We start from the raw sequence: 22,500 nt of genomic DNA, 5'->3' as shown, positions 1-22,500 counted from the left end.
CATCCATCATCCATCCATCCATCATAAGTCAACCCATCCATCCATCTATCATAAGTGCATCCATCCATCCATCCATCCATCCATCCATCATAAGTGCATCCATACATCTGTCATCCATCATAAGTGCAACTTTACAAGAAAGAAAATTTTACAAACTGTGATCTATATTCATTGTTTTAATTTATTATTTTGGGATAAAATGACCTAGATTTACATTTATATATGGCCATGATATTAAAAATAGTAATTATTTTTAAAATGTGCTAAATTATGTGCTAAGTTATTGTTCCTGCCACAAGAGGGCGCGACATTCACACCTAAGGCTGGAAACATTACTCACAATACGGATTTGCTCTTATTAAAAACACAAACCCCGCCTATCACTGTTTATTAAATATGAAAATCTCGAAAGTGTTTGTTTACAAGTTTAACAGGAACCCCGAGTGTTCGTCATCATGCGCGCACTGTAGGCGTGGTCGCGCGCTTACGCGCTCCCGCAGAACCTGATGAGCCAGTTCACGCGCGCAGACTCATCTCTCTCTCACACACACAGACGGATTTAAAACACATTCACTCACAGCGCACAGAAACAGAACCTGAATGACACTCGGTTTATTAGTGAAACTTGCTCTGGTCAGCCGTTTCAGGATGTTTGGGTAAGTTAAACGTTTTTTTCCTCTTAAATATCTCTCTCATTTCAAACTCTCGAGTGTTTGAGCGAATCTCATTCAACGGTTATTTCACCGCGAGTAATTATTTTAATGTTTACATTTCATCATTATTATTTTCATGACAGTGAAGTAACTTTGAAAACTACTTCTCACAAGTAGTATTTATTGTACTGTAAATATTTAGGGTTAAATGTACTTAAATGCGTTTATCATTAAATAAATAACCTAACAAAAAAAGTTAATCGTCGTTGATTCCTTATTTCTTTTCAGTTTATTTTAATGTTTTTAGTTTTACTCTTAAGATTTACAAGTTTATTGTTACTCATTTTTCTCTATGTATTTATAAACGATTATTATTTCCAATCAGTTTAACAACAAATACCAAGAACGTTTTTCTAACATTAAGAAAACGTTCTCAAGTTTTAAAACGAATGAAAACTTTAATGAAAAATCATGAATGAATGAAATTAATATAACTTATAATTTGATCACTTTACAAACATTATGAGAACGTAACTTTTGAGAAATTATTAAATTTATTAAAAATTATTATGAATTAACACTTTCTTTACTTTAAGAACGTTTGCTCATAACGTTGAGAGAACCTTGACAGAACGTTTTCATAACATTATTAAAGACCTGATACACATACACACACACATATATGTGTGTGTGTGTGTGTATTTAGCACTGTAACTCCTGACACTAGTAAAGCGTCTCTGTGTTTTGTGCTGCAGTCAGACCTCAGGAGATCTATGTAAGCGAAGACACATTATTCCTCAGTGGTGTGTGTGTGTGGATTTAATTTGACGATGTGTGTTGTCTTCCAGGTGCACGTGCATCATGTGAAAAAGGTCAGTCGGGTACGTGGAAATGTTCTGATCATTTCACACGACCCTTGACCTTTTCTGCTCTGCCCTTGACGCTGTAAGCATGGATGTCCACATGCACAACAATCGGACGCTTCACTACGGCCTGAACGACGAGCCGAGGCGCTTCTCAGTGAGTATTAAAACACCTTTCCTTCCATACATGACAGACCTTTATAGTTACGCCAATTATAACGACTACAGCTCAGCCTTATGATCATAACACATTATTAATGAAGCATTTCAAAAGGAAGTGACACACTGATTCATGCGGAGAAACCAGTTCTTCAGCGTATGACAGGACAGTCATTGTGTTTCGGCGCTCAGACAGGTGTGGTGTGTGTGATACGGTCTCGAGTGCTGAAAAATGTGATTCTCTAGTAAAGACAAGAATGTAGTCGAGCTGCATGTGAAACATTAACATGGCACGCAGGTTCTGGATGGCAGATGGCCGTCATCGCTATTATTTAAAGCTGCATGATTAATCATTAAAAGATCGCAGTCTCGTTCTGATTCAGAGAGAGCCGTCGTCATGTGTAGATTTAAAACTGCTTCACAAAATCATAATTTCTCTCTTGCAATAAATCACATCACAGAAGTACTGAATAAGTTTGTATATAACACTGGTGTAAACGTTAGTGATCAAAATACAGTGAATCATCTTTTGAAAGTAATGATGCTTCAAATAAAGATTGAAACAATTACATGGTTACACCAGTAGGAGAAAAGTGAATAATTCGTTCGAAACCGCCGATTCATCCAGTAATGAAACAAGTGAAGTCTTTACGAGTGAGTCATTGAATCATTCACTCAAGAGATTTGTTCAAAACCGCCGATTCATCCAGTAATGAAACAAGTGAAGTCTTTATGAGTGAGTCACTGAATCATTCACTCAAGAGATTTGTTCAAAACCGCCGATTCATCCAGTAATGAAACAAGTGAAGTCTTTATGAGTGAGTCATTGAATCATTCACTCAAGAGATGTGTTCAAAAACACTGATTCATCCAGGAATGAAACAAGTGAAGTCTTTATGAGTCATTGAATCATTCACTCAAGAGATGTGTTCAAAAACACTGATTCATCCAGGAATGAAACAAGTGAAGTCTTTATGAGTGAGTCATTGAATCATTCACTCAAGAGATGTGTTCAAAAACACTGATTCATCCAGTAATGAAACAAGTGAAGTCTTTATGAGTGAGTCATTGAATCATTCACTCAAGAGATGTGTTCAAAACACTGATTCATCCAGTAATGAAACAAGTGAAGTCTTTATGAGTGAGTCATTGAATCATTCACTCAAGAGATTTGTTCAAAAACACTGATTCATCCAGTAATGAAACAAGTGAAGTCTTTATGAGTGAGTCATTGAATCATTCACTCAAGAGATTTGTTCAAAAACACTGATTCATCCAGGAATGAAACAAGTGAAGACTTAATGAGTGAGTCATTGAATCAATCACTCAAGAGATTTGCTCAAAAACACTGATTCATCCAGGAATGAAACAAGTGAAGTCTTTATTAGTGAGTCATTGAATCATTCACTCAGAACAAAAAAAAAACTAACAAACCCTGAATTAAGTATTTTTTTTAATAGACTGCAGCAATTAACATTTTGTCACAACCTCTAGTCCAGGGGTCGGGAACCCTTTTTGACTAAAGAGTAGGGTTGGGCATCGTGAACCGGTTCTAACTTGGAACCGTTTAAAAAATAACGATTCCATCGGAATAGTTTAGAAAATTTGTTTTTGGTTCCGATCATCGGTTCCAAACTCGCAAGTTTTGGTTTCCATGGCCACCTGATTTCCAGTGCTTGCGCGCCCGCTTGTTCTTTTAGCCATGGAAGCCCGGTAAACGGCGCTCTGAAGTGTGGATTTATTTCACTTTTAAAAAGCCTGGGTCGGCACATTGCAACTAGTGTTGTCAAAAATATCGATACTGAAATATCTAGCCTGCTCAGTTTCTACAGTATCGATCCCAGCTTCGCTCTCCTCTCCGACCGACAGCGAGTTGACGCGCAGCCGCATATTCTCACTCAGCCCGGTTAACCTCTGAACACGACGGACGCAAGTTCTGCTGGACTTTTCCTTACAATAGTGTGTTAGTGGGTGTGATCGGTCTGAATTTCGCGCGGGATTGCACATAATTCTACAAATCCCCGCAGATTTCGCCCTCACATCTGAAGCGCACACACACACACATACCGTAATAAAGCCGCCCCTGACATACAAGTGCAAATATTTGCTTCTTTTTCCAGCTTATTATTGGTCAAATACACTCAAACAAATTCTCAGTGCACGTTTTGAAGAGTATTCATGTAAACACAGTTCGTAAACAATTCAGGAAGAAATGAAGAATGAGTAACAGGAGCAGTGTTCAGGATCCATGAGTGCGGCAGTTCTTAAAGGGACAGCAGGTATTCAAAGTCAAACTACAAAAAGACAAACGATCACACTGCTCTTGACTGATCAACTTGTGTAACTTTAATGGTTTTATATGAAACTATTTAATTTTTTGCAAAAAACATTATCCAATGTTATTTTAAATTTAATTAGCCACTTTGCATTTTTTAATTCAGAGTAGTTAGACGTACCTGAAAAAATAAAGCAGTCTATTTAATTTGTATCTTTTATTCTATTGTATTTATTTGTGCTATATTTTGTAATGTTTATTTGTTCTTATTTTATTACTGTTTAGTAGTCTTTAATTCAATTTACCATTCAAAATCAAGCTTACTTGTGCTGTGTGTAAACTATTGCAACACAATTACCCCGTTGTAAAAAATACATTGAGTTAGCAAATATTTGTGAGAATTTTAATAGTAATTGATCAATGTTTATATATGAAAAAAAGCTTAAAAGCTTTATCATATAAAGTGATCTCCTCAGAAGAAAGTTTTGATTGCCTAGACTTTCAAAAGACAGACAAAAATAATAATTATATAAAAAATATCTAATTGACAGTATGCAGCGTTTCAAGAATCGTTCGGAATCGAGAATCGAAAAGAACCGGAAACGAAAGTAAGAATCGGAATCAGAATCATTCAAATCAAAACGATGCCCAACCCTACTTAAGAGCCATTTTTTTCATTTTTGGTTAATGCATTTTTTTCAAAAGAGCCACAGTAAAAAAAAAAAAAAATACTATTATTATTTAAAAAAAACGTGTTTTTTCCCCAATAACATGTTCAACATTAGACTAGAAGCTAATTATTAGGGCCATAGTCAACTAAAAACAAAAACAAATATGCAGCAAGCATTAATAAGTTGCAACATTATTGCAGAGTGAGTGAGTGAGAGAGAGAGTGAGTGAGTGAGTGAGTGAGTGAGTGAGTGAGTGAGTGAGTGAGTGAGTGAGTGAGTGAGTGAGTGAGTGAGTGAGTGAGTGAGTGAGTGAGTGAGTGAGTGAGTGAGTGAGTGAGTGAGTGAATGAGTGAGTGAGTGAGAGAGAGAGAGTGTGAGTGAGTGAGTGAGTGAGTGAGTGAGTGAGTGAGTGAGTGAGTGAGTGAGTGAGTGTGTGAGAGAGTGAGTGTGTGAGTGAGTGAGTGAGTGAGTGAGTGTGTGAGTGAGTGAGTGTGTGAGAGAGTGAGTGAGTGAGTGAGTGAGTGAGTGAGTGAGTGAGTGAGTGAGTGAGTGAGTGAGTGAGTGAGACTGAGAGACTCAGTTCTCTTTCGCGACTTATTGCACTTTTAATATACATATTTAATATAATTCGATATAAAGAACATACTGCTCTTTTCTTTCTCATTCATTCATGTTTCGTTATTAATAACTTTATCTGCGCAGATTATCATAAATAGCCTACGACACATAGGACCAGCTGGCAAAAGTGAAAGTAACCTACCAGCGGGTGAAATGTTTGGAAATGTCTTTTTGCAGAGCAAAGCACCAGTTTCAATAAAAGGATATTAAAGTGTAGACAGCCTAATTGTCGCTGCTGTTCTAATAATGGTTTTGCCATTCCCTTAAACAGCTGCTTTATTCCCAGTGCAGGAGCTGCTACCACAGAAACATGAGTGGTTGCTGTCGCGTCCCGGTCCAATTTGAATATTATTATCACAAACGTTTCATTTACTTCGGTAGGATGTACAACAAGGGAATTGTAATTGGCTGCCTTTCTGTAAAAAGTGAAACTCCGTTGATGTCTTTTTTTTATCAATCATTTATTGGTAAAGGATGAGAGACGTGGCGAGCCATATGATTTTTGTCAAAGAGCCAGGTTTGGCTCACGAGCCATAGGTTCCCGACCCCTGCTCTAGTCAATGACGTGTCATTGTTTTGTCGTCAGTGATGGGAATAACGGCGTTATAGATAAATGGCGTTACTAATGGCGTTAATTTTTTTCAGTAACGAGTAATCAAACGAATTACTGTTTCCCCCGTTACAACGCCGTTACCGTTACTGAGAATAAAATGCGGCGTTACTATAATTGAGCTCACTGAAGCGGTTTTCATCCGAACAGGCGCTCTCTGTCAGCGGACCTGCAGCTGTGTGTGTGTGTGTGTGTGTGTGTGCACGCGCGCATGCGAACAGCGATCAGGAGTCCGAGGCAGAGCGACATCATGTCCAATGACTTCAAAGGTAGCTTTCGCAAACTGGAAGTATAAGCGCTACTTTTCCCTCGTTGAGGTGAAAGGTAAGAATGTGGAAATCTATTTAACGTGCAACTTGCCCAGGAAGTCTCTCTCCACGTCGGTGAACGCAATTGATAACGTGAGCTCCGCTGCCAAAGGATTAGACAGACCCACGATATTAAAGCAACCAAAACTAGGTTTTTCTCGTGAGAAAGTGGATAAGCCTGCCATACAAACAAGACTTGAACGCACTTGTTGTTAAACTGTTTACTTTTGTGAGGAAGAAAATACTTCAAGCAGGCTATATGTCTACCAGTTGTGTGACAGTTTTAGAATTGTAATGCACTACAAAAGAGTCTATTCTATGTAAATTGGGCTAATATATTTTTCATTATTATTATTTTCTATTTTTGGTAGACTTTTCTTAAGGAGCATCATTTATTTTTAGATTTATTTGATGGCCAGTTGGGGTCTGTGCAATAAATATTACAGTTCTAAACAATCTATTTAGTTTTATTGTTCCACTATATTACTGATATTTACAATAATGTATTGAATTTGATAGACGTGTCTCTCACATTGTCACACAGCAACATTAAAACATTAACGTTCCCAACACTGTTTGTCGTCCGTTCAGAATTGTGATCTCGATTTTTTTTTAACAACAAAAATGTGATTCTCAGATTGTCCATGCGCTGATATTTTACCAAATCATTTAGATCAAGTCTGTGGCATTTTACCACCCTTTTTATCATCCACCAGATGAAGGTAGATGATAAAACAGGTGAACATCCCACAGACTCACACTGACGGACGAACCGGAGACAAATCCAGACCAGATCATCTCGGAGACTTCATTCTTCACATGTCGGACGATAAATAAAACACATCTGGCATCCACACTGCAACAGAAAACCATAGAAAAACAGTCATCAGTTGAAGTAAAATAAACTAACAAATAGAATTAAAAAAAATATATGTATATATTTTATTTCAGCTAGTTGCCAAAGCATCACATTTTCCTCAGAAAACACCAACATCTGCTTTATTTTAACGTCCCGTAATTAAGATCATTATAGATGTCATCTTAATAATGTAAACAAACCAATGACAGTGTACACACTACTGTTGAAAGTACAATTTTTAAAAATGAACTTTTATTCAGTAAGGAGTCGGGACGCACTAATTTAATCAAAAGTGACAGTAAAGACATTAATAATGTTACAAAAACTTTACATTGCAAAAAAATGCTGTTCTTTTGTACTTTCTATTCTTCAAAACGCCTTAAAAATAAAACGTATGACGTTTTCAACACAAATATGACTATTCTCGAGCATAAATCCTCATATGAGAATGATTAGTGAAGGATCATGTGACACCGAAGACTGGAGTAATGATGATAAATTCAGCTTTGATCACAGGATATTAATTATACTTTATTATATATTCACATAGAGAACAGCTGATTAAAATTATAATAATATTTCACAATTTTTACTGTATTTTGATCAAATAAACGCAGCCTTGATGAGCAGAAAATAACAAAAACATTAAAAACGGTTTATACTAGTGTAAAAATAGTGAGAGGCTCTCAGATTTAAAATTAGAAATCGCAACATCCTGTGCCACAAACAGCTCAGATGGGCTCACACACTCACTCACACACACACACACACACACAATTATTTCCTCTTAACATTATTGTGCTGTTTGTAATTTGATCCAAACCGGTGTGTTTGACACTCAAACCATCAGCTGTTCTCTACAGGCAGAGAAGAAAAGCCGGTCCTCCTTCTGTCTGTTTGTTGATTTAAAAAATAAAAAAAACACCTGAATGGCACAAACTATATCCAGCCCACAAAAGTGATGCAATACGTGTGTGAGAGCTGCCTGGACATCACTTACAGGGAGGCTGTTCAGGGTGAAGGGTGTGTACACCGGGCGGTGAACAAGCAGCCCACTGTTCTCTCACACACACACACACACCTGTGAGAGGAGCTCTGTGAGTCGAGTCTGTGTTCTGCAGTTTGAGCAGGGAGAGGCTCCTCAACAAATCCTCCTCCTCTCATACCCGCTTGCTGATCTCTGAGGTCACAACACACACACACACACTTAGATGAGCCTTTGGTTACACTTTATTTCAAATTATCTACTTTAGATATTCTACTAACAATAAATTAGGGGTACTCTTTTTTTTTTTAATTGTATTTGAATATTTTTTTATGTAAATTACGTAATTTTTTTTAAGGTTGTAACGATACACTCGTGTCAATTCGATATATATCACGATAATGAACTCGCGATACGATACATATCCTGATATTTTAAGCCAACGTCAGGGCTCAACGCTTACATTTTTCTAGAGGAGCACTCGTGCTCCTAATAAAAAACATTTAAGAGCACAGTCAAAAAATGTAGGAGCACTTTCTAATCAATCAAAGACATTGCAATTATAACTTTCCCATTACAGGACGATATTTCTCTCTTTAAATTAATGTCCAGGGGCATTTTTACCATTATAAGAGCAATGTTTTCTAATCTTATTAAATAACCCTAAAAATTAAAATAGAAAAGTTGTTTTTAAAATGTTAATTTAAACAATAAATTCAGTGAGAACAATTAAGACCCTTTCACACGGACGCGATTTTGGCGCGCAAATAATTTGCGCGATGGTTTTATTTTTTGATCAGGTGTTTGTGTAATGAGCACTTCCAAACCGAACGCGAATGTGCTGCGGCGGAAAAAATGGCATTTATTTTTTTCGTTTCGATGTCGATTTTTTTTACTCTATCGGTGTCAAAAATGGTTTCAACTGAAATACAAGGAAACATAGGTGAGGAAATGTTCAGTTGATGTCACGAGCTATTCACTCAACATTAACCTTTGCCAGGTATGGCATATCTCATGCGGCTGTGTTTACTACTGTGTTTACAGACAGCGATAACTTAAGTTAACCTTTTATAAATCGTTTATTCTTTTTCTAAACCTTATGTCCGCGATTATGGAACGTGAATGTGTTGCCGTTTGTCTGTGGCACTTAAATGTTTACATTGTGACTCAACTGGAAACAGTCCGGATGGATTGGTTCCTGAAGTGCGCGTTTTGTCTCGTCAGATGATTACTAGCCAATGGCAATTCTGTTGCCAAGGTGTGCGTAGAGGGTTGCATTTGTAAGTCGCTTTGGATAAAAGCGTCTGCTAAATGTTTAAATGTAAATGTTATCAATTTAACACTCTTTGTTGCTCAATAAAAGCATATATTTCTTTAAAAAAAAAAAAAAAAATCTTTTTTTTACTCTTTATTCATCAGAATCCTGAAAAATATTAAGCAGCAAAACATTGATAAATCATCATATGAGAATGATTAGGATCATGTGACGGATGCTGAAAATACAGCTTTGATCACAGGAATAAATTACACTTTAAAGTATATTCACATAAATTAAAAAATTCACAAAATTATTTTTTTTTCCTGTATTTTTGATCTAATAAATGCAGCCTTTGAGCATGAGGGACTTCTTTAAAAGTAAATTAAAAAAAGTGATTTTCCAAACCTGTCTGGTTCTGAATGTGTCAGTCATTAGACGGAGGGATAAACTTTTTCCCTCCCTCTCTCTCTCTCTCTCTCTTTCTAGGAAGACGATCTACAGTTCCTCAGTCTTGAGGAACAGGAGTGTATTTTGTTCTTTGAGGAGACCATCGGCTTGCTGGAGAAGGACGATGAGAGGAAGGTGGAGCGTCCGGCCTCACACACACAAACAGCACGAAATCACAGCGCTGTAGATCATGACATTATTGACCTGGTCCATCCTACACCCCATCCCAACAAACAGAAAGACACGCTGCCCATCAGGCCAGGTACCCGAACACAACACAGATCCACCCATCTTACAGACTTAAGTACACACTGTGCAATTTTGGCCACGTATTGAGACAAAATGTGCAAATCCTAAAAGATTCCTGTGATCCTTGGTTAAAATCTGAAGTCTTTGATGAAAGATCAAATTACAAGCGCTAGAGATTTATTTCTAGCAACCATTTCAATCCTGTGTAATGCACTGCAAAAAATGCTTTTCTTAGTATTTTTGTCTTGTTTCTAGTCCAAACATCTAAACATTCTCAGAACAAGAAGTTTTTACTAGACAAGCAAATGTAATTGTCTTGTTTTGGGAAAAAATAACTCAAAATGAAGAGAGTTTTTGCTTAAAATAAGATAAATAATCTGCCAATGGGGTGAGAAAAATAATCTTAATTCAAACAGAAAACAGGATTATTTTTCTCACCTCATTGGCAGATTATTGATCTTATTTTAAGCAAAAACTCTCTTCATTTTGAGTTATTTTTTCACAAGACAATTACTTTTGCTTGTCTAGTAAATGTTTCTTAATGGAAGAATTTTAGATATTTTGACTAGAAACATCAAAAATACTAAGTTAGAAAAGTATTCACCGAATGCGAATGATAAAACACCGGAAAAGTTGTTTTCTTGCGGGCGTCCGTTTTACAGTCCCTTCAGAAAAACGTTATAATCCGATCGCAGAATTCAATGCATAATCAGCCAAAGTCATTTGGGAAATTTTTCGTATACGCTGCACAAATTGCCGATTTCCGTGCGCAAATAATGCTGGGCTTGCATGATTTCATAATCCCTGCATTTCCATTGCAAAAAAGTCACTTATATAGCTTAGCAGAAAGCTGAAAAATGTTTACGTCACGCAAGAGCAGCCATTTCTCCCATTGCCATCGGAACGTTATGAAGTGACAATTACGCGACGACGTGAACATCATCAAAAAGCTGCAAACCCCGTCAGTGAGCGACGCAGTTACAGGCCGAATCTGAAATCACCCCTCCAATGGGGCATTATTTAAGGGGACAGCCATTTGTTGTGGTGTCCAAAGCCATAGTGGACATTATCGAGTGTACTCATTCAATCCCACAATAACGAGTCTACACGCAACGGCTGTCCGACTTCACACACTCCTCAAGTGAACTGTATTAGAAGACTAAAGTTGGGAATAGTGATTGAGGGTATGGGGGCCGTTTTCAGATTCACAGTGGACTGTTGTAGTTTCATTCAGGAGTTGATGCTACTTAACTGTTGAAAGATTGACCTTTTTTGTTACCAGTGGGTTAAACCTAGCCTGACGTGGTCATACTCAACTCTAGTCAGAATATGAGTCTGATGCTCCATTGGGCTGTGATTATGGGGCGTCTTTCAACCCAACCAGGAAAGACCTCGATTGGACAGACCTACAACCAATCAGAGCAATGAAGCGACGTCAACAGAACTCAACTGCACTGTCTTGCCAAGTCTGCGTTTTTTTTCCTGCAGGTTGTTTTTTATGTCTGCAGGATGAAGCGACTGTTCTGTGATATATAGACCCATGAGTGTGAAATCTTACAGCAACCTTGCCAAAATAACACACATTTTACCCCCCAAACACCATTTTCCCCCGAGAAGCTGTTGTTTAGGGCTGTAGTTGGAGGGTTTTGTTGTAAAAACTTGGCAACCCTGTCTGCAGGCACGCTGGAATAAACGATCTTTGCTGGTGTTGTAAAAAAAATAACAATTTAATGATACACAGAGAGCTTACCCAACATGATCATCATTTCTGAGATAAATAGTGAAGGTGATGCAGCAACAAACAAGCTCTCCGTTTAGGATCTGAACAAATATAACCCAAGCCCCTTTGATGACGTGATGATTACGTTACTGTTGATCATCTGTCCGTCATCGTCTAAAGCCCGCCCTGATGATCTCATTGGTCCGAACAGTTTCTGTTCGGGGATAATTAGGGGCGGTGAAATGCTGTTTCCTGCATACTGAGCTTTTTTCACTGTTAAAGACTTGGATTCCCATCCTAAACAAAGACAAAGTTTCAAAAACTAATGTTGGACGTTTGATGGAGAATTTCTGTGTCAAAAATACTCCTTCCGGTTTCTCACAAGTTTCGGAGAGTTTTTTTCGAGTCTGGGTCGGCTTGACGTTAATAGAGCGGAAGGTCCTTGTATGGGCCGTACGGGCTCTTCTCCCGGTAGGGTGTGTGTGCGTGACTAGAGCGAGAGAGGAAACGCACGCCCATACACACTCTCAGCTGCAGATCCAGTCGTCCGTGAACACTTCTGCCGCGCCGCGCTTCTCTTTACTCCTATGGGTGACGTCGAGCGACTTCAACGCTTCAGCACAGCATTCTGGGAAGGCAGCGCTGCATTTGAACCGATTTGAACGCAGAAATGACGGGAAGCTTCACAACATCGCTTCAGTCGCGTCGCAAAAGTGGATCTCCACGGTCACCGCTGTCAGGACTTCACCAAATCATACCAAAGAAGTGTGTTTTTGAGGAGCGGTCCCAGCGATAAAGGTTCGGTCCTGCTTTGGAAGCAGCCGGTGAGTTAAACTGCTTCAGATGTCTGTGCTGTCGGCTATCGTCGCGTGAGTAAACATCAGTAAACGACACGATCGCGTGCTTCGTCATTCAAATGCGCTAACGGACTCCATTGCTGTTCTCTGTATAACGTTACACTAGTCTGACGTGCTAAACCGTTCTGCTTGCTACTTCTAAGGTCTAGTCGCATACAATAGTCCATAAACCGAATCATGTCCTCATAAACACACACAAATGTTGACAGGCCACTAAATACAGTCCATACCACAGAGACGGACGTCCTGCTGCTGCTGTTTCTCCTGTTCAGTTTATTTCTGCCTCAGATCTGATTGTGGATCATTATCTGTATTAGCTGAGATAGCGATTGGTTTCTCCACGCTTGAGGACGTCACCGCTTTGTTCGCGATCGTCATTCTTTAGCTCCGCCCACTCGATACGCATCCAGGCGCTCGTTTTTTCCCGGAAAGACTCGGTACAGTCCATATTTCTTTTATAAATATAATAAAACTAAAGACTTTTCGGAGATATGAAGGATGCAATACTACTCTATAGGTACTCAAGATTGACATGAGATTGACTGAAACTGAGTCCCCCCCCCCCCCCCCCCTTTAAGTACACTTTGTGCATTGGAAGCACTTAATTTAACAGCTACCTCTGTAAAGCAGGAAGCACATTTTATTCTATTAATTTATTTTTATAGAAGTTGTAGCATATTCCGTTTGTAAATCTACAGAACTTGTGTGACTCAATGTTTTGTAAGTTTGAGCCATGCGTGTTTATTAAGGTCTGCAATAAAACAAGATGAGAAGTTAAATATTCCCAGCCCTTTCTGTGATGCAAGTAATTGAAAGTGAAATAAGAAATGACCGTTTACTTTAAGGTATAGGACCCTAGTGAGAACAGGGTTTTTGGAATCACTTTTTCATCAAACCACAGTTTTTGCAAGTTCCGCATTTTCATCGCATAAAATTGCATAAATATCCTGCATATTTCATCACATTTATTAAGAAAACGTGCCGCCTAATCAATGGTTTTTACCTGCAACAATCACAAAAAATCTGCATGTTTCTGGAAGTTCTGGTTTAAGCGCGCCTCACCTATCCTACAGTCTGACATTAATGACAACTGCTGTAAGTGTGACATGCCTTACAGCGGCGATCATAAATGACTATTATAAATCGCACAGTGTGTACCGGCTTTACAAACCTGCTTACAAATGAAACAGCCACAGAAAACTGATCTCAAAATAACAGCCACCTCAAAATCTGGTCTTAATCATCTTACAGCAGGGTTATCATTAACATCTCCACTTTCCCCAGTTTTGACTTTACCATAGACTGAATGTGCCAAATGGATATTTTTGTTAGTTTTCATTTCTTGTAACATTTGAGACACGGGTTTCTCCATGCTCTGTGTGTGAAGATACGCAACGTTTTCAACAGACAGTGACTATGTTTTGAAATCCAATTCCATTCTTCAATAGTCTTTTAGCATTTCGCGAATCGTACAATTTACATACTGTAAAATTAGTAGTCATCCCATGTCAAATAAACCAATTTTAGAAACTTCCTCAGCTAAAATTAATATTTTTTATGGAAAAAAAAAACTAGTGATTGAAGACAAAGTATTAAAACTAATGGATATTTACCGAATAATATCCGTTGTGTGTCGAGTTTGCATGTCAAGAAGTATTAAATATATATTGATATCCTTTTATATTCTGGTTAGAAAGTTAAACATCTTTTCTTTTGATATTTTCATTAGTCCCTATGTGGTTTAATCTCAGAGAAATGGAGATCTTAATGTGGGTCCTTGAGTAAACTGTTGAATTTTCCCCCATTTTTAGTGGTCAGAAACCAATTGTAGTTCACTTTGCACACAGCTGATATTCATTATATTTAAAGAGGAATGTCTGAAGAATAAAATGCTGAAACTATAAATGTATCATCTATCAAAACAATTGCATACAACACACCGCTCGCTCAGTGACGAAATACAGGCAAATGATCAAGTTGAGGCACATTAACTCTCTCAAAAGTGTCTTTATAAAAATCTATATTTGAATCAGTTTCAGGGATATTTGAAAGAAGGGACTTTGTTCGTTTTAACAGCTTCTGAAGCTACCAAGACATATCTCTGGGAATGAACCATATAGGTTCTTAAATTAAGAGTACAAAAATTAGAGTTTAGAAAGATTAAGATGTTTAATACTTCTAAGCATAGTTTCACAGACAGGGTTTAGATTAAGCCGGGTTTAGGCCTTAGTTCAATTATTACATTGACGTAGCTTTTATGAATATGCCAAAACAATGATACTGACATTTTAACACAAGGCATTGGAACATGCATTTTAGTTTGGGACAAGACTTGAGCATTGTCTGCGAATTAGAGTGGCAGGAATGCAAACTTTGGAAAAACAATATTTACGGCACTCAGGTATTCTGTTCGTTCTATGTTGGAAAAAAAACTAGATACATTTCTAGTTACAACATTATTTGCCATTCAGATATTCCTCTTTAAAATAAAAAGCTTTTAATTAATAGATCTGCCAATCTCTGTGTGAAAAATATATAATGATGCTGCCATCTTTCTAAAGTCATTTTAAGAAAAGTGCCATCGGAATGGTGAGAGACTTGGTAATGGTTTTGGCACTTCCTTTGTGAACACACGCACACACTCAAAGTGACCCCAATAAAAATGTGTAATTGACCAATTTACTCCTAGAGCCACCTTAAGAACTCAATATCTCTGAGATTGAACTATCAAGGGCATTTAAAGTGACCATACCAAATGAAATGTTTGTTAAAAACCAGAATCTAAAAGGATATTAAGATATCTGAAATCCCCCTTGAGTTACAGGCGTGCAAACTTGATGCAAAAACACAAATGCTTCCCCATCATTTTTGAACGGTCACCGTTGGCATATAAGGCATCAAAGACTGCTAAAGTCATCAGATTTCACGGATAGATCTGCCAATCTCTGTGTGAACATCAAATAATGATGCTGCCATCTTACTAAAGTCTATTTCTAATGTAATTGACTTGCCTGTAATTTGGCTCCAAATCTCAGATGAGTTGTCGTCATTTAGAGCCTCCTCTAGCAGTGATTACTCAGTAAATATACATCTGTGACATTTAATATTTTGCCTTTCTTCATATTTTTTTTTTTTTACAAAATCTCAAATTGTAGGTAATTGAACGAAATTTGGTTATTTTGACACGGAATGACCCTTACACAATTGTGTTTGCTTCATCAGATTTCCAAGAGCTGAAAGCAGCCCCGGAGAACCATTATGAGGTAAAGGCAAAGCGGGACCCGCCGGCAATACATCACGTCTCAGACGTGCCACCACAGGAAGTTGGGCATCAGCCGCCTGCAGCTTCAGCAATAATCGCCAATAAGTTCGCCGAGCACGAGGGAGTCACGTCTACATCGCATTATGGCAGTCTGGAGTTGCCACAAAACCCCTCGGTCAAACACGGCCCTCCGACTCACACCAAGCCCACGCGGCTTCCCAACAGCATCGGCGTGTTATTGGGCAGCCGAGACAACATTCCCCATTCAATCGCCGCCGAAGCCGCCAGCGTGCAGGAGCGCCGGGAGCATAAGCTCGCTAACCTCAACGGTTCAGAGCACCCTCTGATTGGCGGAGAGCCATCTTGTGTTCGCAAGCTTCCCACACGCAGCATATCGTTCCGAGATCCGACACCGGACATATCTAGGATGGAGGCACTTTCGAAACTCGGGCTTGATCAGAGGCGATCGCAACCCATAATGCACATTTCGCCGAAGGAAACCAGCACATTTAAATCTACCATACCAGCAAACGCTAGCACTGAGGTCCGCTTTATGGAATCCACGGACCAATACCAAACCAGGCGGTCTCAGTCCGTCATGCACACTTCCCCAAGAGAAACCACCACATTTAAATCTACCATACCAGCAAACGCTAGTACTGAGGTCCGCTCTACGGACAATTGCCAAACCAGGCGGTCACAGTCCATCATGCACACTTCCCCAAGAGAAACCACCACATTTAAATCTACCATACCAGCAAACGCTAGTACTGAGGTCCGCTCTACGGACAATTGCCAAACCAGGCGGTCACAGTCCATCATGCACACTTCTCCAAGGGACGCCGAACGCACTACAACCACCACGTTTAAATCTACCATACCAGCAAATGCTAGTACTGAGGTCCACTTTATGGACACCACAGACCACTGCCAAACCAAATCAAGCCCTGCACCAATTTTGACGAGTGCCGAAGTCACGCATACTGATTTTAACAGCTATGGCGGTAAGAGCATAACGCTGAACCCCTCAATGTCCTTTAGGACTGAGCAGGTCTCAACTTCATTACCCAAAACGGAGGCGCCGGAGGTCCATGTCAACAACTTTGGTGGCCGATCAAGATTCATATCCACATCTGAGCCAAACCCCGGAGTCCGATCCAAAACCTTCTTCCCGGGAAACTCTGCAAGGACCGCAAATGAAGACTTGCCCAAGAGGAAATCGTCGCAATCTGAAGCTCCTGCGAGCAGATCCAACGCACAGCCGCCTACTCCGGCTCCAAAACCACAGCGCCATCCGACTCCCACCGGCTCCAACTCATCAGAGATACGCCACAAACCCTTGCCGAAGCAATCCTTCCGTGCTCAGGGAATAACGGTCCAGTTTTCCGGGAAAGGGGCCACAGACGAGGCCAGGCGTGATGCACTGCGCAAACTAGGACTTCTGAAGGACTCTAAAAAAACATTCACGTACTGATGTTGTGGCTTTATGGTGCAGACTCGGGTATAAAACATTGACACAACATTCAACCAGTGCTGGGTACTTACCAAATTTAGTCCATTACTGAATACATATTACATGGCAAAATTGTCATCACATTTTAGGACAACTTTTTGAGCATATTTAGGCTCTGGTGTTAAAGGGATAGTTCACCCAAAAATGAAATATCTGTCATCATTTATGTTTCAAACCTGCATGAGTTTCTGAACACAAAAAAAATATATTTTAAAGTATGTTTGTAACAAAGCAGAGAGAACAACCATTCACTACCATAGTATTTTTCCCCTAAATACAGGTTTGGAACAACTGGATGCCAATTTTCATTTTTGGGTGAATCATTTGGGTAATCATTCACGTTTACACCTGCCGTCTCTTTTGTCCACTTTCAACAACTTCTGATTTCTTAAAGGGGAAGGTCAGTGGGCTGTTTTATTCTCCTAGATCTTTCCATCGAATAGAAGAAATAAGCTCACACAATTTACAAAAACAAAGATAACAGCAGCTTTTGTTTGTTCTCTGATAGTCGCAAGTTCATGCCAAACACTGTGAGTGAGTGTGTGTTAGAAATCAGGTAATGGAGAGAGAACATTGTGCTTGGGACGTTTTTTTATCTTCAAACCAAACTTGGGACTCAAGCCGACAGAGTTAAAACCCGTCTGGCTAGTGTGCGTCCCGTAATGTTTAAACAGGGCTCGAAGTGAACTTTTTTACTTGGTAGCACTGGTGCTCCCAACTTCAGATTAAGGAACATCAGAAAAAGGATAAAATTAGGAGCACCAACAAAAATATTGCATATTTTGAAGATACAAATAAAAAATGTTGGAAAGAAATTATACTTTTAAAACTAAACCGCTATTAGGTGGTGGCGAGTCTTAATGAGTGAGTCATTGAGTCATTCAAACGATTCGTTTAAACGGCTGATTCATTCAGGAATGAGCAGTTGTTTTTGAATGAGTCATTGAATCTTTGACTCAACTGATTCGCTCAAACGCTGAATCATTCAGGAATGAAACATGGCTGACCGTTCCTGTGAGATGGAAGAAGGTCGTAAGTGGACACTCTTGAAGCGTTTAAGACACGTTTACACCTGTATTTAGGGTCATTCACTTGTGATCCGATCGACTAAACTCTTGTTAAACACATAGATTTGAATAATAATAATCTTATACTATATTGATGTTCCATTACATATTGCAGGGTTCATGAAAAATTAAGTCCAATTTCAAAAATATATTGTTTTAAATCAAACCAAAACCCTTTCTTTACTTGCATGTAATGTGACCATTAAACCAATCACGAACACATAATTATTAACTACTTAAAATCTCAGGAGAAAATGCTCTTCAAAAGTGAAATTATTTCTTTAAATCAAAATCTCAGAATCAATTAAGAAGTAACTGTAGTCTGATTATGAGAAGTTTATAACTCAGTGTGTAATTACATGCGTTTGATTTTTGGAAACTGATTAGTAATCTGGATTACATGTTAAGGTTACAACCCAGCACTGAATTAACTCATCATTACACACACACACACACACACAATATTGGCATTACCTTGTTTGCAAGATGTCGAGAGCAAATGAATTTGAGGAAATTTCAAGTTCCAGCGAGCTCTGATATCTTGTGGAAACTGTCAGCGTTCATCTCAAAGGTCCCTGCTTTGGAAGCGCATGGCCTGGGGTCTGCCATCTTTGCTTCAGGGTCACATGGGTCATTGTTTCAGCCAATCACCTGAGTCCTAATTGTCATGTGACTAATCCATCCATATTTGAACTCCTAAAACACTCTTAATATTCCTCCAAATGCATCTCCTTTAACGTCATGATGACATACTTGTGCTATTACATGACATGGCTCTCAGTTTCGAAAGATAGGCGCGCCAGGAGCTCTGTCTCAGAGCGTGGCGTCTCCAGTGGCTCAGTGGTTGCAGAACCGCCCCTGAACTGAAAGGTTTCCGGTTCTATTCCAGCTTATTGCCGTTGCGGTTTTATTCGCTGTGATTTCACCCCGTTTCGAAAGATAGGCGCGCCAGGAGCCCTGTCTCAGAGCGTGGCGTCTCCGGTGGCTCAGTGGGTTCGGTACGGCCTCTGGAGCGAAAGGTTGCCGGTTCTATTCCAGCTTATTGCCGTTGCGGTTTTATTCGCTGTGATTTCACCCCGTTTCGAAAGATAGGCGCGCCAGGAGCCCTGTCTCAGAGCGTGGCGTCTCCGGTGGTTCAGTGGTTGCGGTACGGCCCATGGAGCGAAAGGTTGCCGGTTCTATTCCAGCTTATTGCCGTTGCGGTTTTATTCGCTGTGATTTCACCCCGTTTCGAAAGATAGGCGCGCCAGGAGACGCGGTTTGAAGCGTGCAGGCTCTGGTGGCTCAGTGGTTGAGTCGTGGTTTGGCCTTCCCAAGGTCCACGGTTCGAGCCCGAGCGTCAGGCGTCTGTACACCCAGAAAACCAAAGGGGGGGGTTGTGTGTGTGGTGTCCCCCCCCCGAGGTTTCGGAACGCCTGTCGCTGCGGTTATGCTGCGCTGCGCTTAAGATTTGCTACGTTTAATAATATAATAGACAGAAATTACATTAATAAACCTTTTTTCTTTTTAATTTTTTTTTTTTTTTATATATTTTTTTTTCTTTTTTTTTTCTTTTTTTATATTTTTTTCTCTTTTTTTTCTTTTTTTATATTTTTTTCTCTTTTTTTTCTTTCTTTTTTTCGCTTTTTATATTTGAACTTTTGCGACTGTTTTTTTACTTTTGCTTTTTTACTGTTTTGTAAGCGACTTTTTTGACTTGCTTTTTGACTGTTTTTTACGTTTGCTTTTTTACTGTTTTTCTTTGACTGTTTTTTACGTTTGCTTTTTTACTGTTTTTCTTTGACTGTTTTTTACGTTTGCTTTTTTACTGTTTTTCTTTGACTGTTTTTTACGTTTGCTTTTTTACTGTTTTTCTTTGACTGTTTTTTACGTTTGCTTTTTTACTGTTTTTCTTTGACTGTTTTTTACGTTTGCTTTTTTACTGTTTTTCTTTGACTGTTTTTTACGTTTGCTTTTTTACTGTTTTTCTTTGACTGTTTGTAAGCAACTTTGTTGACTTTAAAGAAAAACTTTTACTGTTTTTTTACTTAAGCTTTTTTACTGTTTTGTTTTTACCTTTTGACTTGCTTTTTAATGTTTGTTTACTTTAGCTTTTTTACTGTTTTTCTTTTACTGTTTTTTACTTTAGCTTTTTTACTGTTTTGTTTTCACCTTTTGACTTGCTTTTTTACTGTTTTTTCTTACTGTTTTTTGACTTGCTTTTTAATTTTATTTTCCTTTTTTACTGTTTTTTGTTTACTGTTTTTTAAGCAACTTTTGACTTGCTTTTACTTATTTACTGTTTTTTCTTTTGCTTATTTAATTTTTAAATGTTACTTTATTTTTACTTTTACGTTACATTTTTACTTAGCAATTCAATTTTCAAAAACTACTTAAAAATAACTTAATTAAAACAGTCACTAGTCTAGTAAACTTGATACATGTTTATTAGTAATTGGTTAACACCTGTTTTGTAAGCAACTTTGTTGACTTGCTTTTTTACAGTTTTTTCTTCTTACAGTTTTTTTTAACTTTTTAACTTTTTTTGTTTACTGTTTTTTAAGCAAGTTTTTTGACTTGCTTTTACTTATTTACTGTTTTTTCTTTTTATTTAATTTTTAAATGTTACTTTATTTTTACTTTACATTTTCACTTTTCATTTTTACTTTATCTTAGATACATTAGTTTATTAGCAATTTAATTTTCAAAAACTACTTAAAAATAACTTAATTAAAATAGTCACTAGTCTAGTAAACTTGATACATGTTTATTAGTAATTGCTTAACCTAATAAACTTAACCGAGTTTAACAATATTTACATAACACAGCTTATCAAAATGTGCATGTCATGCTTGTTTATATTTGTGTATAAAGATCAGCCGATGGAAAGAACCCAGAACTATATGCAAGAAATACCTCAAGAGTTCTTTCTGTACGAGTTATGATAATGTTATTTTATATTCTTTTGATGTTGGCTCTTTGGTGGAGATTTCTAGATGACCGTCGTGTCCCTTCTTTCTCTCCCAGCATGCCTCTGCCGTCAGACGCTCTCGTAAATGTAAGTTTAGTTCCTCCCACACAGACATCCAAATGGAGAGCCTGCCGATCTGGAACATGTTAAAATCTCCAGCAATCCCGTGTTGTGTTCACACCTGTAGTGTGTAGTGTGAATTCAGGATGTATGAGTGAGAGTGTGTTTATTTAATAATAATATTAATAATGATGCATGTAGGATGTGTGTTTGACTTTTTTTGTTTTTATTTTGACTCCGGGTTTTTTGCTTCAAACGAAGCAGTTATTGAAGGATATGGAATGCATGATTGTGAACACACACACACACACAACAACAAAACCTCTGTGTAAATGAGAACATTGCTGGATGTAAAAATGTATATTTTCTTGCATTGGTAAAGATCTTTATTCTCTGTTTGTTTCTGAATAAACACAATGAGTTGTAGACGTTGTTTGTGTGTCAACTTTAATAGAGCGATAACCACTGCATTATGGGAGTGTGTTCGGATGTTTAATAATTCACACAAACACCTTTGACATGAGACATTTAATCAGTTAATTAAAGGCATTTTAAAGCTCAAATTCAAAGCACAATACAAACAGAATAGAGAACAACTAAATCAAAAACTGCAGAGGGGTGAAAACATCCAAATCAAAGCCAATCATTTTTGATGACGCCCTAAAAACATTTAAAACAATTGTCGGTACTTATTTTGTCTGTACTCATGTTTATGAGTTTTAATATGTCTGGACCGGATGAGCTGTTCTCTTGTCGATTCAGAAGGGCCAATCACGACCTGCCGTTTCTGCGTCGGCTTATCTTTTCCCCAAACGTTACAGTCCATTCCTCTCGCGTTTCGCCCGCAGGCGTGAGTCCGGTCCGACTGCATTCTGCACTAGTTCATCCGACCGGGCAGAAAACAAGCTGGTGAGTGTTTGAGAGACAAAAAGAGACATTCTCACGGTCACAGGAAGTCACATGTTCAGCCCATGCACATCTCGCTCAGGAACCACCGCTGAGGTTACAGAGAATAAACATCAGGAGAAAGAACAGCGGAGAGTTTTCCTCTTCATCACTGGACACTATCCAACCAGCAAACTCTATGTGTGTGTGTGTGTGTGTGTGTGTGTGTGT

General features: G+C 38.4%; 2 protein-coding genes and 1 long non-coding RNA gene across 4 annotated transcripts in view; 1 reads left to right on the top strand and 2 right to left on the bottom strand.

The window, feature by feature from the left end:
* The first annotated feature begins 536 nt into the window (after positions 1 to 536).
* Positions 537 to 17,914, top strand: LOC137049018 (proline and serine-rich protein 2). Of its 2 annotated transcripts, XM_067427414.1 has the most exons (5): positions 537 to 656; positions 1,502 to 1,673; positions 9,746 to 9,968; positions 15,755 to 16,458; positions 16,570 to 17,914. In XM_067427414.1, exons 2-5 carry the CDS (start codon positions 1,605 to 1,607, stop codon positions 17,266 to 17,268), a joined length of 1,695 nt encoding a protein of 564 aa, XP_067283515.1. In that variant the 5' UTR covers positions 537 to 656; positions 1,502 to 1,604; the 3' UTR covers positions 17,269 to 17,914. The 2 variants fall into 2 exon arrangements, with proteins under 2 accessions (XP_067283515.1, XP_067283514.1); XM_067427413.1 differs by having other exon boundaries at positions 15,755 to 17,914.
* Positions 6,689 to 19,822, bottom strand: LOC137049019 (uncharacterized). The gene is made up of 3 exons (XR_010899556.1): positions 18,849 to 19,822; positions 8,098 to 8,196; positions 6,689 to 7,013 (listed from the first exon to the last, which is right to left on the bottom strand). It is a non-coding gene; the product is annotated as an uncharacterized lncRNA (long non-coding RNA).
* A 2,075-nt stretch (positions 19,823 to 21,897) lies between these two features.
* Positions 21,898 to 22,500, bottom strand: part of upf2 (UPF2 regulator of nonsense mediated mRNA decay) — a 32,159-nt gene continuing 31,556 nt past the window's right edge. The window contains exon 22 of the mRNA XM_067428270.1: positions 21,898 to 22,500. This exon is cut by the window's right edge and continues 140 nt beyond it. The gene's annotated coding sequence lies outside the window, so the exon portion shown is untranslated.

This window comes from Pseudorasbora parva, chromosome 20, assembly GCF_024679245.1.
Source record: "Pseudorasbora parva isolate DD20220531a chromosome 20, ASM2467924v1, whole genome shotgun sequence".
Classification (NCBI taxonomy): Eukaryota; Metazoa; Chordata; class Actinopteri; order Cypriniformes; family Gobionidae; genus Pseudorasbora; species Pseudorasbora parva.
The sequence above is the reverse complement of the archived record's forward strand: the minus strand, read 5'-3'. Positions and strand labels throughout refer to the sequence as shown.